At 42.7% G+C, this 14,606-nt stretch overlaps 1 protein-coding gene across 1 annotated transcript in view; it reads right to left on the bottom strand.

The window, feature by feature from the left end:
* ARHGAP26 (Rho GTPase activating protein 26) overlaps positions 1–14,606 on the bottom strand; it is a 456,611-nt gene that overhangs the window by 171,285 nt on the left and 270,720 nt on the right. Inside the window, exon 15 of the mRNA XM_015414327.1 lies at positions 7,083–7,167. Within this exon, the coding sequence (XP_015269813.1) occupies positions 7,083–7,167 (85 nt within the window). The remainder of the gene's footprint in view (positions 1–7,082; positions 7,168–14,606) is intronic.

Raw genomic sequence — 14,606 nt, 5'->3', positions numbered from 1 at the left:
ATAATAATAATAATATTAATAATAATAATAATAGTCACAGTCATATATTTGGTAGATGCTGTTCTGCAATTTCAGATCATAACAACATAAGAGAAACCATGGTAGATCAGGCCAATGGCCCATCCAGTCCAACACTGTGTCACACAGTGGCCAAAACCCAGGTGCCATTAGGAGGTCCACCAGTGGGGCCAGAACACCAGAAACCCTCCCACTGTTACCTCCCAAGCACCAAGAATATACAGCATCACTGCCTCAGACAGTGTTCCACCTATACCTTATGGCTAATAGCCACTGATGGACCTTTGCTCCATATGTTTATCCAATCCCCTCTTGAAACTGTCTATACTTGTAGCTTCTACTACTTCCTGCAGGAGTGAATTCCATGTGTTAAATTACTCTTTGGCTGAAGAAGTACTTCCTTTTATCTTTTCTAAGCCTACTAGCTCATTAGTTTCATTGAGTGCCCATTAGTTCTTGTATTGTGAGAAAGGGAGAAGGGTATTTCTATCCCTTCTCTATCCCATGCATAATTTTGTAAGCCTCTGTCATGTCATCCCTCAGCCATCGTTGTTTCTTCAAGCTAAAAAGCCCTAACCTCTTTACCCTTTCTTCATAGGGAAGGTGTTCCATCCCCTTAATCATTTTAGTTGCCCTTTTCTGCATCTTTTCCAATGTTATAATATCTTTTTTCAGGTGCCGTGACCAAAACTGTACACAGTATTCCAAATGAATAGGCACCATAGATTTATACATTATGATACTGCCTGATCTGTTTTCAATCCCCTTCCTAACAATCCCCAGCATAGCATTTGCTTTTTTTATTGCAGTCACACAGAGTTGATATCTTCAGTGAGTTATCTACCACAACTCCAAGATCTCTCTCCTGGTCAGTTACCACTAGTTTGGACTCCATCAATGTAGATTTATAGTTAGGATTTTTGGCTCCTATGTGCATTACTTTGCCCACATTGAACTTCATTTGCCATGTTGACACCCAGTTGCCCAGACTCGACAGATCCCTCTAGAGTGCATCACAGTCCTCCCTGGTTCTCACCACCCTGAACAGCTTAGTGTCATCCGCAAACTTAGCCACTTGACTGCTTACTCCAAATTGTTAATGAACAAGTTAAAAGTACTGAGCCCTGCAGCATCCTACTGCTTACCACCTTCCACTGTGAAAACTGCCCCATCTAGACTCACTCTCTGTTTCCTGTTAATTAGCCAGTTTTTAATCCACAAGAGGGCTTGACCTCTTATCCCATGACTGCTGAGTTTACTTAGGAGGCTTTGAGGAGAAACTTTATCAAAAGCTTTCTGGAAGTCTTAGTAAACAATATCTACTGGGTTACCCTTGTCTGCCATTTCCCTATCATCCTTTAACAATCCTTTTATCCCTTAGTCATCCAAGGGCCTTGCTGCCTCCCTGGATGGTTTTCTGCTTCTAATGTATTTGAATAAATTTTTATTGTTAGTCTTTATGTTTTTTGCAATATGTTTCTCATAGTACCTGTTTGTCTATCTGATCATCAACTTGCATTTTATTTGCCAAAGCCAGTGCTCCCTTTTATTTACCTCACTTGGTAAAGCCTTCCATCGCTTAAAGGAAATCTTCTTACCTTTTACTGCTTCCATTACTTTGTTTGTTAGCCATGCAGGCCTTTTTTTAAATACCTATCTGTTCCTTTCCTAACATGATGTATACATTGAATCTGAGCTTCCAATATTGTAGTTTTAAATAGTCTCCAGACTTCCTGAAGGGATTTGAGCTTTCTTACTTTTCCTCTCAGTTTCTTCTTTACAAGCCCCCTCATTTGCGAGAAGTTATCCCTTCAGCCACCGTGGCCTTGAAGATGCAAACTCATTCCCAGAGAACCAGGAGGCCCTTGCACTGAGCACACACCCATGACTTCTGTCCAGCTGGCAGATAGTTATACATGCTGTAATCAGTGAATAGTGAATAGACCTCAACCCCCTGCTGGCATTGTACCTTCATAATTGTTGTTTTTTTAAATCCCCTTTTTAATTCATTTCCTATTTATGTAGATCTGTTTGATGAAAGTGTGCTTAGCCTTTTAGGGATGTGGAAAAACTAGTGCCCTAGGTTTCTCACCTTGCTGCTGAACTCGCACATCTCCTCAATTTGCCTGTTTATTCCCTTGCCACGGAAGGTGGGACACTTCTACATGAGAGTGGGGATTGCTGCCTCACAGAACTGGGGCCTGCTTGTAGGAGCCCTAAATACATCACTTAGGCCAAAACTCCACACCCCACTAGAGCCAGTCACACTGAATGGGAGCTAACCAATAAAGGGGGATGAGTAAATCAGCCTCTGGTTAATTAACAATGTATTGCTGACAAGAGCTCCTCTCCTTCCCAGGCTGCCTTTTACTTCAAATGCTAATTTAATGCTAAATTAATTTCAAATGTTAATTTAGCACTTCTAGGCTTGGATTAAAGGGGACTCTAATTGAATAGCCTCAGCAGTTACAGGACATATCTAACTGCTTGTTAGGGAACCCCCCCCTCTTTAAAGAATGTGAGAATTAGCTTAAAATTTTAGATTTAGTTTAGAATTGGACCGTCTGTTTTTTAAGCCCTAGTTATATTTAAACCCCAGCTGTAGTTTGCTTTGTTCTTTGTTTGTTGTTTCCCTTTTCTATTAGAAAAGCCTGCCTTATCTATGGACTGACTATCCTAGCCTTTAGTATTAGTACTTTAATCTACAGGTGTAATAAAGATTAAAAGAGATATTAGAGCACAAGCTAGCCCTGTGACTTCAGTTTAAATCCTTGTCCTTTGTTTGACCCTGTTTAACCCTTCCCATACTGCAGTAAACTACCCAAGAACCTCTGAGCCTGTTTAGACCTAAAATTAGCTACACCTGAGTAGTTTAAGCAGCTACAACTCAACTAAAATTAGAACTAGATCAGAAAATTAGAACAGAACTAAAATAAGAACTAAAATTAGCTACACCTGAGCTGTTTGAACAGCTACAACACTGAGAAGTTACAAAATGTTGCTACCTAAAGGTAATTTTTACAAAATTATTTGCCCTCCTAACTATTTTAACCCTTTTCACTTAGCCTATCTTGATAGAATTTTATTAAACTTGGTGTGGGTGTATATGTAACCTGCTAAACTCACTTGTTTATTCCCATGTTCACTTTGTTTGTTCACTTTGTCACTGGAGCTGGGACACTTTGTCACTGGAGCAGGGCCTATTTCTATTCTGCTGTCTCCTGGGATTGCAATGCCAATAATCCAAACCCTATTTCCCATTTTTTCTACAATTGCAATATCAGGGGTGTTACGGTGCAAGTGTTTATCTGTTTATAATAACTTTTCAATTTATTGGTAGTACTCCTTGGCTGTATTTTTCTTAACGAGGATATGTTTGATGTTATCAGCTTCCAAAATATTTGTTGTTTTCTTTAATCCTCAGTGATGTTGTTGTTTGGCATCTTGCTTTTTTCTTAACGATCTTTCCTCTATTCAATGCTAATGCTGCACACTTGTCAAGATTATTATTCTTATTTATGAATTGTTACAGTCATATAGTTGATGGGTAAATGGTGATTTGCAAGTCAAGATCTAGCCAAGTTTTTGGAAATGGCAGATGTATCTTCACAGGATTCTTGCTGTTCCAAACAACACTATCTTGTGGAGATGAGCTGGTGTTATTTGTTCTATACTCAGAATGTCCAGGTGTTTCTTGAGACTTCTTGGCACTGCTCCAAGGGCTCCACTGACAACTGGCACGATGGTAACCTCCTTCTTCCAGATATTCTCTAACTCTGTTCATAAGTCTTTGTATTTTGTGATATTCTCCTGTTCTTTCTTTTCTATTATGCTGTCTCCTGGGATTGCAATATCAAAGCCTATTTCTCATTTTTTTCTGCAATTGGGATATCAGGGGAGTTATGTTCCAGGTGTTTACCTGTTTGCAATTGGAAGTCCCAAAGAATCTTTGTTTCATATTTCTCCATGATCTTGTCTAGTTTGTGCTCTAGTTAATTTCTGGCTGATGGTAAGCCATATTTCTTGCAAAGATTCCAGTGCAACATAGCTGCAATTCTATTGTGATATTTTTTTATAGTCAATTTGAGCGATTTTGCTGCAGGCACTGATCATGTGGTCGACTGTTTCATCCTTTGCCTTGAAAAGTCAACACTTGCTGTTATCACTGGTCTTCTGAATCTTGGCTTTCACACTATTCATTTCAAGTGCCTGGTCTTGCACAGCTAGAATGAGTCCTTCTGTTTCTTTTTTAAAAAAATTATTGTTGTTGTTGTTGTTGTCATTTACAAAATTTATATCCCACCTTTCTGACCTCACAAGGGCCACCAAGGCAGCTAGCGATTTAAAACATACAAGATAAAACCACATTTTAAAGCCATTAAAATCAACCCCTGCCCAAACACATATCATTAAAACAATTAAAAACAGTTTTAAAATATGTACAAAGACATAAAAACAGCAATGACAACATTGGGTCAGCTTATTATTATCATCCCTGAAGTATTCATTTATGGCATCTGAAGAAAATGCCAAACAAGCAAGTCAGTTTTGTAGTTTTGTGCCATTTTATGCCAAGAGAATAAAAATCTTAGCAAAGAGGTGTGTACTGTAGTTGAACCTCAATGAAGGGAATAAAGTATCTTTTCTTTTCTTTTCTTTATCTGAGTTTGGAAGTGGTTGGCTAGTTGGGGTGCACCTGCACATTTTCTCCTCCTCCTAGTTGTTGGCATACAAGGGAGGACTAGGAGGAGCAATGGCAGAATTATTGGTTCACATGAGTGTTCCAGTCTTTCTACTGAGGGCACAGAAATAAGGGCAGAGACACAAGGAGGCCAGCAGAAAAGGTTGGACCAAGCCTCAATGAGAACATCACCCAGTTCACCCACCACTCTGAAACACTTAACTGATGTTTTCTGCTCATGAAATGCAAACAATGTACTAAGTTATTTGCCTACAGAATACATTGTTTCTAAGATGCTCAGAAGCTGTTTACTATAGAGACAAAAGCCCACTATAGATGACAGCCCCACACATTCACTAAATGTGAATGGAGCAAGAGTGGGCATGAGCAAGCTGTCCCTGCCTCCCACCTTCATATAATCACCTGGGATTATGTCCACAGGGATAACAGTGATGTACATTTTTTGTGGTTGGGTTTAATATTAGGGCTTTTTGTTGTTTATTAAAAGGATTAGGACGACTGTCCCATTCATCATCAAACCAACTAAAGCTGTTGTGAAAAGTCTAATTTAGTGTCTGATTCTCATTGTCTTTGAAAAGCATCCACACTGAAGTGAACCAGGGTGAGGGTTAATGAATATGATTATGCTACCAATAAATTAACTGATACCCTTTGTTGGGTCAAGATTGCCTCCTGCATCTCTCTGGATAGTTAATACCAGCTTTTTTAATGCCTGCCAAAGCTTGGAGGGGAGTAGCATAAAAAACGGATGGCAACTGGTGCTGGGATTGGGTCTCCCTCATCCTGTTTGCGGTTTGTAACCTGCTGCCAAATAAATCCTCCCTTTATCTTTATTGCCGCATGATTAATAGTAACACATTTCATTGTGTTGAGAAAGTGCCAAAGGAAACAGTGTGCTTCTGGCATTACGTCCTTCTCTGCAATTTCCTGGATTGGAAACCCACTAAGTGACATTCACCATTCTTGCTTTGTTGCAAGCTAACCCAAATTTCACAGCGATCCTGTCCCCGCACTTTACAGCCACACAAGAGCTCACTGCTAACATGCCAAGTGAGGTCTGACTCTGCTAGGAAAGTAGTGGGGAGGGGGGCCAGGAACCACTGTCTCACTGTAAGACATCAAAATGTGCCAGAGAGTAGAATGCAAGAATGCAGAGTGCCTTCGGTGACAGGGTAACACTTAAATCATAATAGAGTCGGTCATAAATTATTAAAATATATTGCAGGGAGTTTCTGCAAGATTAAGCCTGTACTGTAGTAGAGTCTTGGTAGCAATGATTAAGGGTGGAACTACAAGCATATGTTTCCCAAATATGCACTTGCTGATTAATCCCAAAGCAGGGGCAGGGTGTGGTTGCAAATTTGGATGTATTTAACCCTTTCTATTGTCTGTTGATTCTCACCTATAAGGGTGCTCCCCAAGTCACCAGCCTTTTTTTTTTGTCCCTGGAGCACCTTTTCTATGAGGAAAGGCTAAAGAGTCGGGTGCACACACACGTGCGCGCACACACAACAGATTTTATAAAACTATGCATGAGGCAGAGAGGGTGGATAGAGCTTTCCCCTCATATAGCACTACAACCCCGGGGCACCCAGTGATAATAGTGAGGAACAGGTTAAAGATGGACAACAGGAAATACTTCTACACAGCAAGTCCTTAAATTGCAAAATTCACTGCCAGTGGATGTAGATGGCAAGGTTGGCTTTGAAAGGGGATTAAACAGATTTGTAATGTTTTACTGATGTATTTTAAAATCTTGGAATTTTGTAAAGGTGTACTTCTTTTTGTATGACTGGTCTAAGGACTGCAGAAATAAAATAAACTAAAAACAGATTTGTGGAGAAGTACATCAGTGGCTACTAGTCATGACAAAGGAGAACCTCCACATCCAGAGGTAGTAAATCTTTGAATATGAGTACTACGAGGCAACACAATAGGGAGGCCTTCTCTATATTCTCCTGTTTGTTGCCCACCCAGGACAACTGTGTCAAACAGGATGCTGCACTAAATGGACCACTGTTCTGATCTGGTCTTGTGGCTTTGAAGTTTAGGTTAGGGAGAAAAAAAATCAGCGAAGAGCCAGTAGGAAGAATCAGTGGACCCAACAACAATTCAGCACCCACCACAATTAGCATCACTAGGGATATAAAGGTTAGGAGTGTTACATTTCTTTTGTAAAATGTAGTTCCACCCGAAGTCTTAAAGTTATTGCACAAGTGTGAACAGAGACAGCCAGCAAAGTAAACTCTAAGTAGGGAAACTTAAAGGACACATCTATAAGTTTTACTACACTGGAGATGCCAGGAACAAAAAAATAAAAGAAAAGAAAATGGACAGAGCACAGGATAACTTCTAACCTTACCTCAAGTATGTTTTCAGTGCACTAGTGATTGTTTTTATCTCCCACTCTGCACAGATGTCATCTTCTGTTTCTGCTGTTTTAGGATCTAAGGAGAAAGAAACAAGAGAGCCCACAAGGCAACAAATTAATCTGCAGGACAGACACCAAAATTAACCTGTTTCTTGGTTATAACATTTTCCTTGCTGTAATTTCACAGTTGGTTAGTACTGCTTCTGTAGGCTTCTGACTGGAGATGGAGAAATCTATTCTGCCACCATCTATTTTCCTCACCACCCTAGACAAAAGAGGGAAGACTCCCCCTCCCCATCAACTTGGAGTCTGCACCACATGCTGGGCAGCAGGCTCAGGGGTTCCACCCTCCGGTGGAGTCAAATTGGGGTGTGACCAATGCAAGTGCCTCTGTAGAACACTAGTGGTTAAGTGATGCGGATCTCTCCCCTGACGAACATGTACCCTGCACACCTGGCACTCCACCACACAGGGACACCAGGTGAAATGCGGACGTACTTCCATGCAGCAGACTGCAGCCGTGCCCCCACGCCCATCAGCGGGGCACTTTTCAGGCATAACCGTTTCCCGGACTCAGACCCCTGGACTGATGGGGGGTGTACCAACGGTTGAGAGATAGGCGGTTGATCGCAGCCGGGAACCTCTGGGAACGGAACAGGATGACACGCTTCGGCCATCATCACTGCCCTCACCACTAGCAACAGTGGTCTCCTCCCTCTCAAACATAGTTTGCCCCTGGGGCCCACCTGGAACTGGGGGGGCCTCTCATCCAGTGACCAAGACCAGCCTCATGGACTTTGCAGGGGAACCTGACATGGAGGCCACTGATGAAGTACCTGAGCAGGAGGGCACCAAGAATGTGGGAGAATGTGGTTGTACCCCACCACCTGTGACCAGAGTGCCCTGTCTTCCCATCTGCCCACGCCTGTGACCACAACCCCTTCGGGGGCCCCTCATGTCCCCACATCATCTGCCCAGGTAGTGGGGGTGAAAGAGTGGCTGCTTGAGTCGCGGGGAAATGCTGTGAGGGTCAGTGGGTTGGGAGCCTCATTGGCAAAAGGAGGGGGGCCAAAGGCAGCGACTCAACCCACCTAGGGAGAAGGGTTTTTTCCCTTTCAACAGGGGCAATCGAGGCAAGTCCCCACAGCCAGCAGTCAGGGGAGAGAGAGGGACCCAAAGGCAGAGACTCGACCCACCCAGGGAGGAGGCTTTCTTTATTTTTGCAGGGGTAGTGAAGGCAAGCCCCGCAGTCGGCATCAAGGACAGTTAGCCCCAATGTTCCCTCTAAGCCGTGGAGTCTTGTGAGCAAAAATTCTACTTTGTGTGCTACTAGCATTAAAGTTGTGAGCAAGCGATTTGGCTGCTGCATACATTAGTCTGCTCTGGAGCCATCCTTCCTGAGCTAAGACAAAAATGTGCGAGCTGGAGGCTAAAAAACTGTGAGCCAGCTCACACTCTCAGCTTAGAGGGAACACTGGTTAGCCCCCCCCCCGAAATTGCTTCGAGAGTGGGGTGCCCTCTTGCCATGAAAGAGAAGGGTTATGCCAATAAAGGTCTATGTATGTATGTGGAAGAGAAGGAACTGCCAAATTCGAGACCGCAGTGACCCAAGCAGAAGGGGGGGTGCTCTTTCAAAGAAGAAAAGCGAGCCCCACAGTCAGTGCCAAGGGCAGTTCCAGGAAACAGTTAGACAGTGGGTCCCCACTTTCCAGGCCAGAGAGAGAACTTTGAAGTAAGGGACTTCATGAACCCAGGGAGGCGGGGTGCAGAAAGGGGAGAAAACCCATGGCCAGGGGACTTTGCCAGCTTCCTGCCCCAGAAGGTGGTTTGAGAGTTGGTCACTGAGGGGTGAGAGAGAGAGAGAGGAGGAACTCTGAGGTGAGGGACTTCAGCAACCCAGGGAGGCAGGGTATAGAAGGGGAGAAAACCTACAGCCTGTGCCCAAGTGACTTTGCCAGAGCCAGCTCCCTGACCCAAAATGTGGTTTGAGACTTGGTCATCAAGGGAGGGGAAGAGAAGGAACTCTGAGGGGAGGGGCTTCAGCAACCAAGGGAGGCACGGTACAGAGAGGAAAAGACCCACAGCCAGTACTAAGGGCAGTCACCCCCCCCCAAGAGTCATTGGTCACCAACTGGCCAGGGGAGAGTGGGTGTCCTTTTGGGATGAGCAGAGAAGTCAAACCCCACCACCAGCAGGCACAGAAAACAGTCGCTTGCAGAACCCAAAGAAGGGGTGGGGTGACTCCATTGCTTGACTTGCCAAGGCAACAGGCAACCCCGGAGTCAAACCAAAAATGCACTGTGAAAGCAGAAGAATTCAATCCCAGTTTCCCACAGGGAAGAGAGAAAAGGCAGGAAGTGACCAGGCATTGCAGCGGAGAAACACAGAAAGGGGGGGAACGGAGATACAAGGGAAGGGGAGGATATTTTTCATCTGGTGATTGGTATCATCGTCAGGAGATCCAGCTGGTTTTTCCGCCCACCCACCCAAGTAAATTTTTCCCCCACCCCAGGCCCACAACAAGATTTTTTCTGTGTGCAAAAGGAACACTGCACTGCAAGAGACCGTGATGCAAAACAAAGGACGGTCATGCACCACCTGGGAATATATACACACACTCCTCCCATTCTGAGGGAGAAGGATGGATGTTTCTGATTGGAAATTGGAGATGCCTGTTGACCTCGGGTGCCCGGCATTGTTCCCTTGACGGCCAAAAAATCCCACCTACACCCAATTTTCGGTGCGAAATGGCGGGGGGGGGGTTTCTCTGGCGAAAGTAGCTGAATGCTTCCGAGCTGAGAGCGTGAAGACCTTCGAGCCGGTCTGTCCGAGCCCCCAAAAAGGCGATGTTCGGCCTGGATTTTGGTTTGGTGTTTGGGTCTGTGCCCACCCCTACTAATCAGTATACATGTCTGCTGAAGGACATGCCACAAAGTAGCTGAAACACAGCCTAAACACAGTTTACAGGAGGGAACTGTGAGGCTACAAAACAAAAGCCCAAGAAGCCTAAAACAGTCACCCCAGGAAGACCTTTCTTTAAACATATCAAACTTCTATAAAAATATCACTGTTCTGTTTCTCAATATTTCTTTAATTCTATAAGAAGATGATATATTATACCAAATTACTTGGTGTTTATGGACTATTATTATGTCCAGGTCAAGAGAATAAGCACTAAGAAGTGTCTTAGAACCTAAGAATAGATTGACACTATTAAAATAAGCTACTCAAAATATTAATATAGGCACCAAATGAATGGAAAAACTGTTTAATGGGGGAGGATGCCTACTTGCAAACTTGGCAAGACCCAACTGACTTAGAAGGATATAACTCTGCTTAGATTAGCACCGTTGGACATGGATGCAAATCTTGGTAGCAAAGATGACTGCTTAGCGGTCAGCAGTACCAGATAGTTTTAACCTAAAGTGGAGCTCCCCAGAGTGAATCAAGAAAAACAATCACAGATGCGCACACATTTCCTATCACACCCTGAGATGCACTATGAAATGGGAATTGAACCTGAAATGACGCCATGCAGGGCTGGGTTGTCCACTTTTCAAAGGATGCCATTAGGCTACAGACTGTTAAAAAGTTGAAAGGGGCAAGCACTAGGGGCCAGTTTAACCCTCACCATATGTTCTTTCTCCTGTACAGTTGCCATTTGCTATTACAGGATGATACATATTACAGGAAGAACTATATCCCTTACATTATTACCCCCCACTCTTTCTGAAAACAGCTATGAAGCAGTCTAGTCTGACATGGCAGAAGTAAATCTGAACCTATAACCAACTAGAACACACTGCCTATCACTACACTGCATTTAACGGCCACATTGGTATAAAATGCAAAGCTTGCTCACTAATTCTGACACAATGTGACCCAGCTTCTAATGGCAGGGCGGGCATACAGTTCAATACAACCTTGCATACACCCTGCCAGTGATAATGATGGGTGATAATTTTTGCTAACAATAAATTGTAATAATAAGTAGTATGACTGCACTATGTGAAATTATGTGCAACAGTTTATGGGTGTCTCATTTTTGGCAGAGTTACATATGTGTTTATATGCTTGCCCAGGGCAGATTCCATGCCAGACTCTGTACTTCTTCTTCTTCTTTTTTTAAGTGTGCATGTACACAGACAGGAGCACGCAAATGCACTCACTATAGCCACTGCATCCAGCAGTTACATTGTGTTTGGATTACAACAGAGAAAAATGAAGTTCTCACACAATGCCATATAATGGGGCTTTGGCACAGCCGGGTGTCAGCAAATTATCCGCTGAGCTGCTTGACCCAGCAGACCTTAAGCTCACAACTCCAGAAACCTTTCACCAGATGAGCCCTCTTGCCAGACTGACGTTTGCTGCTAGAAGACAAAGAAATTCTGCTCAGGCGGTTCCCACTGGCTTGCAAACCACAAACATCTGCAGAGAGCCCCAGGAGGCCTGTTAAGTAGAGTTCAGGCACAAGGAAGACTGAGGCCAACTAACTTTATCTTTGCCAGTCATGATAATATATACACAGGGAATAAAAGAGGGAGGGAAAGAAGTTTGTTTTGTTTTTTTAAAACCAGGTGAATGGGTTTTGAAGGTTAGCACATGAAATAAAACTATACACAGATTTTGGTAGCCTGCTTTTAAACATTCTGCAAGGCACTCTGAAAAGCTGAAATGGATTGGGCAGCTCCTGGCTTCAAGATGCCTAATTTCAGCTTGTTTTTCTGGCTTTGGTCTTCTCAATGTCACCACACATTATGTAGGGCTAGGACTGGTAGACCACCCCCAAAAAAGTGAGAAGAGACTAAAATGGCAGAAAAAAGAGACTAAAGAGACCAAGTCGCCAAGTGCTCCAGATATGGTTCAAATGTTTGATGCTCACATGTTTCCGTATTAAAAACTCTGATAAATAAAATACATGTATTTTTCAATAATCCCCAACCAAAGAAAGGCCGGTGTCGGTACCTGGGTTTTATTGTGCCGAGTATGGAGAGGACAGTCGCTCCAGGACAATTATTCTTGGAGGATTATAGTTGCAGGATGAGCCTCAGTGGTGACAAAGGAAGGGGGGAGGTTACTTCTGACCTTCGTCTCCCTCTTCCCTGTCTCCCACTTTCTCCCATTTGGCTCTCCAGGTCTCTGCACACTGAGTCAAGTGGGCACGTCCTCCTTGGCTCTCCCTTGACTTTCCTCTTAAATAATCAATTCCTAGGCTTCCCCTCCCCTCACCCGCCAATCATTGAGAACTCACTCCGGGTACATTTCTGCCTTTCTGTCCAGGTGGATCTTGTCTACAGGACATTGAGGTCGCATCTTCGTCTCCGTGGGGCTCAATCTCTCTTTCTCTTCATCTTGCTTCCTTTGGGCTTCGGAGTGTCTCCATTTCTCAAAGCTTTGTCAGTCCAGTCCTCTTTGGTGAATACTTCCTGGTCTTCTTGTCTGCTGTATCCCTCCTTGTCTTCCACTCCCCCATCTCCCCAGCTCTTCTCTGGCTTGATGGTGGTCTCCTTGCTTGGAGATGGGAAGTAACTCCCATCTTCCCTGTGGGGCGGACAGCCAGTTGAGACCAGAAACAAATGTGTAAGTATACACATTTTGTGTAACTACAAAATGATAAAGAATATAATTTTTCTCTCAAAACTTGAGTGGAATGTAAAATTGCATCAACAGTCACACTAAAAAAATGAAAAAGTGCTTTAGCTTGGCATCAAATGGATACTCCAAAACTTCCAAAAAATATGTAGTGTATCTTACAGTAGAATATATTGTGTGTGTGTATATATGCATATATATTCATGCACAGTGCATCACTTGGTGTTTAAGTCTAAGTTTGTTTCTGGTCCTGGATGGGGTATGATTTCTTCATTTATTATTGAATAAAGACAAAAACCACACTAAAAAGTATGATTAGGTTTTTTTTATTAAATGGAATGCTAATTCAAATAAAAAATAAATCAAGAATTTTTAGGTTTTTTACCAAAGAAAGCAGTGATCAAACTATTTTTTCTTTTCTCTACAGTTTTTTTGAAGAGTTTCCAGTTCTTTAAGTTTTTGCTGCTCAGTTCCATGCATAGCATCATAGCCTTCCAAAATACCCTGTGCAACACTAACTTCCTGCATATTTCCTTTCTGTATTTCTCTCTTCTATCGTTCATTGGCTTCTTTTAACAGACAATCAGATGCTTCAGAAGCTGCCTCACGGTCCTTTTTTGTCAGTGATATGTTACTTTCTATCTCAGCAATTTTTTTTCCTAGACTCTTCTGCTTGTTTAGCCTTTTCTTCCATCTCTTTAGCAAAATGTATCTCCTCCTCCTCTTTCAATCTTTTTTGTTCCCCTAAGCACATTATGTATTGCTTATATGCACTTTGTCCCATAGCAACAAGTTTTGATGTCATGGGAACCAGTTCAGATTTATTTCCATAGGTTTTCAATGTATCTTTGATCAACAAAATTGCATTCAATGTTCGTTCACAAGTGGAATGCTTTGTCCTCAGTCAAAGCCCATCTTGACACAGAAAAACGCCTCTCAATGTCTGTATTTCCATGTGATAGAGACAATACAGTCTTGATAAGCGCCAACTCTTGATATTCCCCCCCCCCCAATACATTACTTTTCTTTAAAATTTTATCCCCAAAACTATCAATTCTTCCTTCAAAAGCTGGGCGGTCTGTCTCCATCTGCAACATTTTCCATCCATCAATGAGAACATCTTCTTTTGTATCGATAGGGAGTTATCTGGCAACTGAAACTACATCTTGACAGCTTTTTCGGGTTTTCACAAGAGAAGGGTTTAAACATCTCAGAGCTTTCAGCAAACCACCACCTTTCATTACCTTTTCAATCAAGTATTTGCATCCAGCAACATAATGTTCTTTAGCATTTTTCATAAACACCAAGAAATCTTTTTCTGGAAGATGTGAAAGTTCCTTTTTAACTTCCCATGAAACAACAACATCTCTCATGGGTAACATGTTTTTCAAATCAAATAACTCATTCACATCATAGTATCTTCAGAGACTTGCAAACATGTCTAGCCAGGTTCCCTAACAGTTCTTGTAGCTGAGCGTATAGGATGTGAATTAAAGGTTCATCTCGTTGGAATCTTTCAGTGAACCTAGTGAAAAGTTCTGCAGAAGATATAGCGAAATACAATTCTGCTCTGGTAGTTGAGCAACGTAAAAAATTGACGATCTTTCTGTATGAACTAGACTGTAACATAGCCTGATTCTTTGTTGATGGAATGAATGTAAGAAAGTAATGATTTACTTATTCCCACTGTTCGAGTAGTCTCTCGGCAGTAGAGCGAAATGTAAGCCACCTAGAAGGGGAATGTTTGAGGAATTTTTTTGAGGTAATTTGAGATCTTCTTGTAAATTTTGTATTCCTCTACCCTCGCTGGCCACCCCTCAAAGTAGTGGTAAACAGCAATAGCTAATTCAGATGTATCTTCACCAAAAGTCTGCAAGGCTTTCAGATATGAGTTGTGAACAATGTGAAGGGGGCAGGTCC

This window comes from Gekko japonicus, unplaced genomic scaffold (genome assembly GCF_001447785.1).
Source record: "Gekko japonicus isolate JY-2015 unplaced genomic scaffold, Gekko_japonicus_V1.1 scaffold96, whole genome shotgun sequence".
In the NCBI taxonomy this organism is placed as follows: Eukaryota; Metazoa; Chordata; class Lepidosauria; order Squamata; family Gekkonidae; genus Gekko; species Gekko japonicus.
The sequence above is the reverse complement of the archived record's forward strand: the minus strand, read 5'-3'. Positions and strand labels throughout refer to the sequence as shown.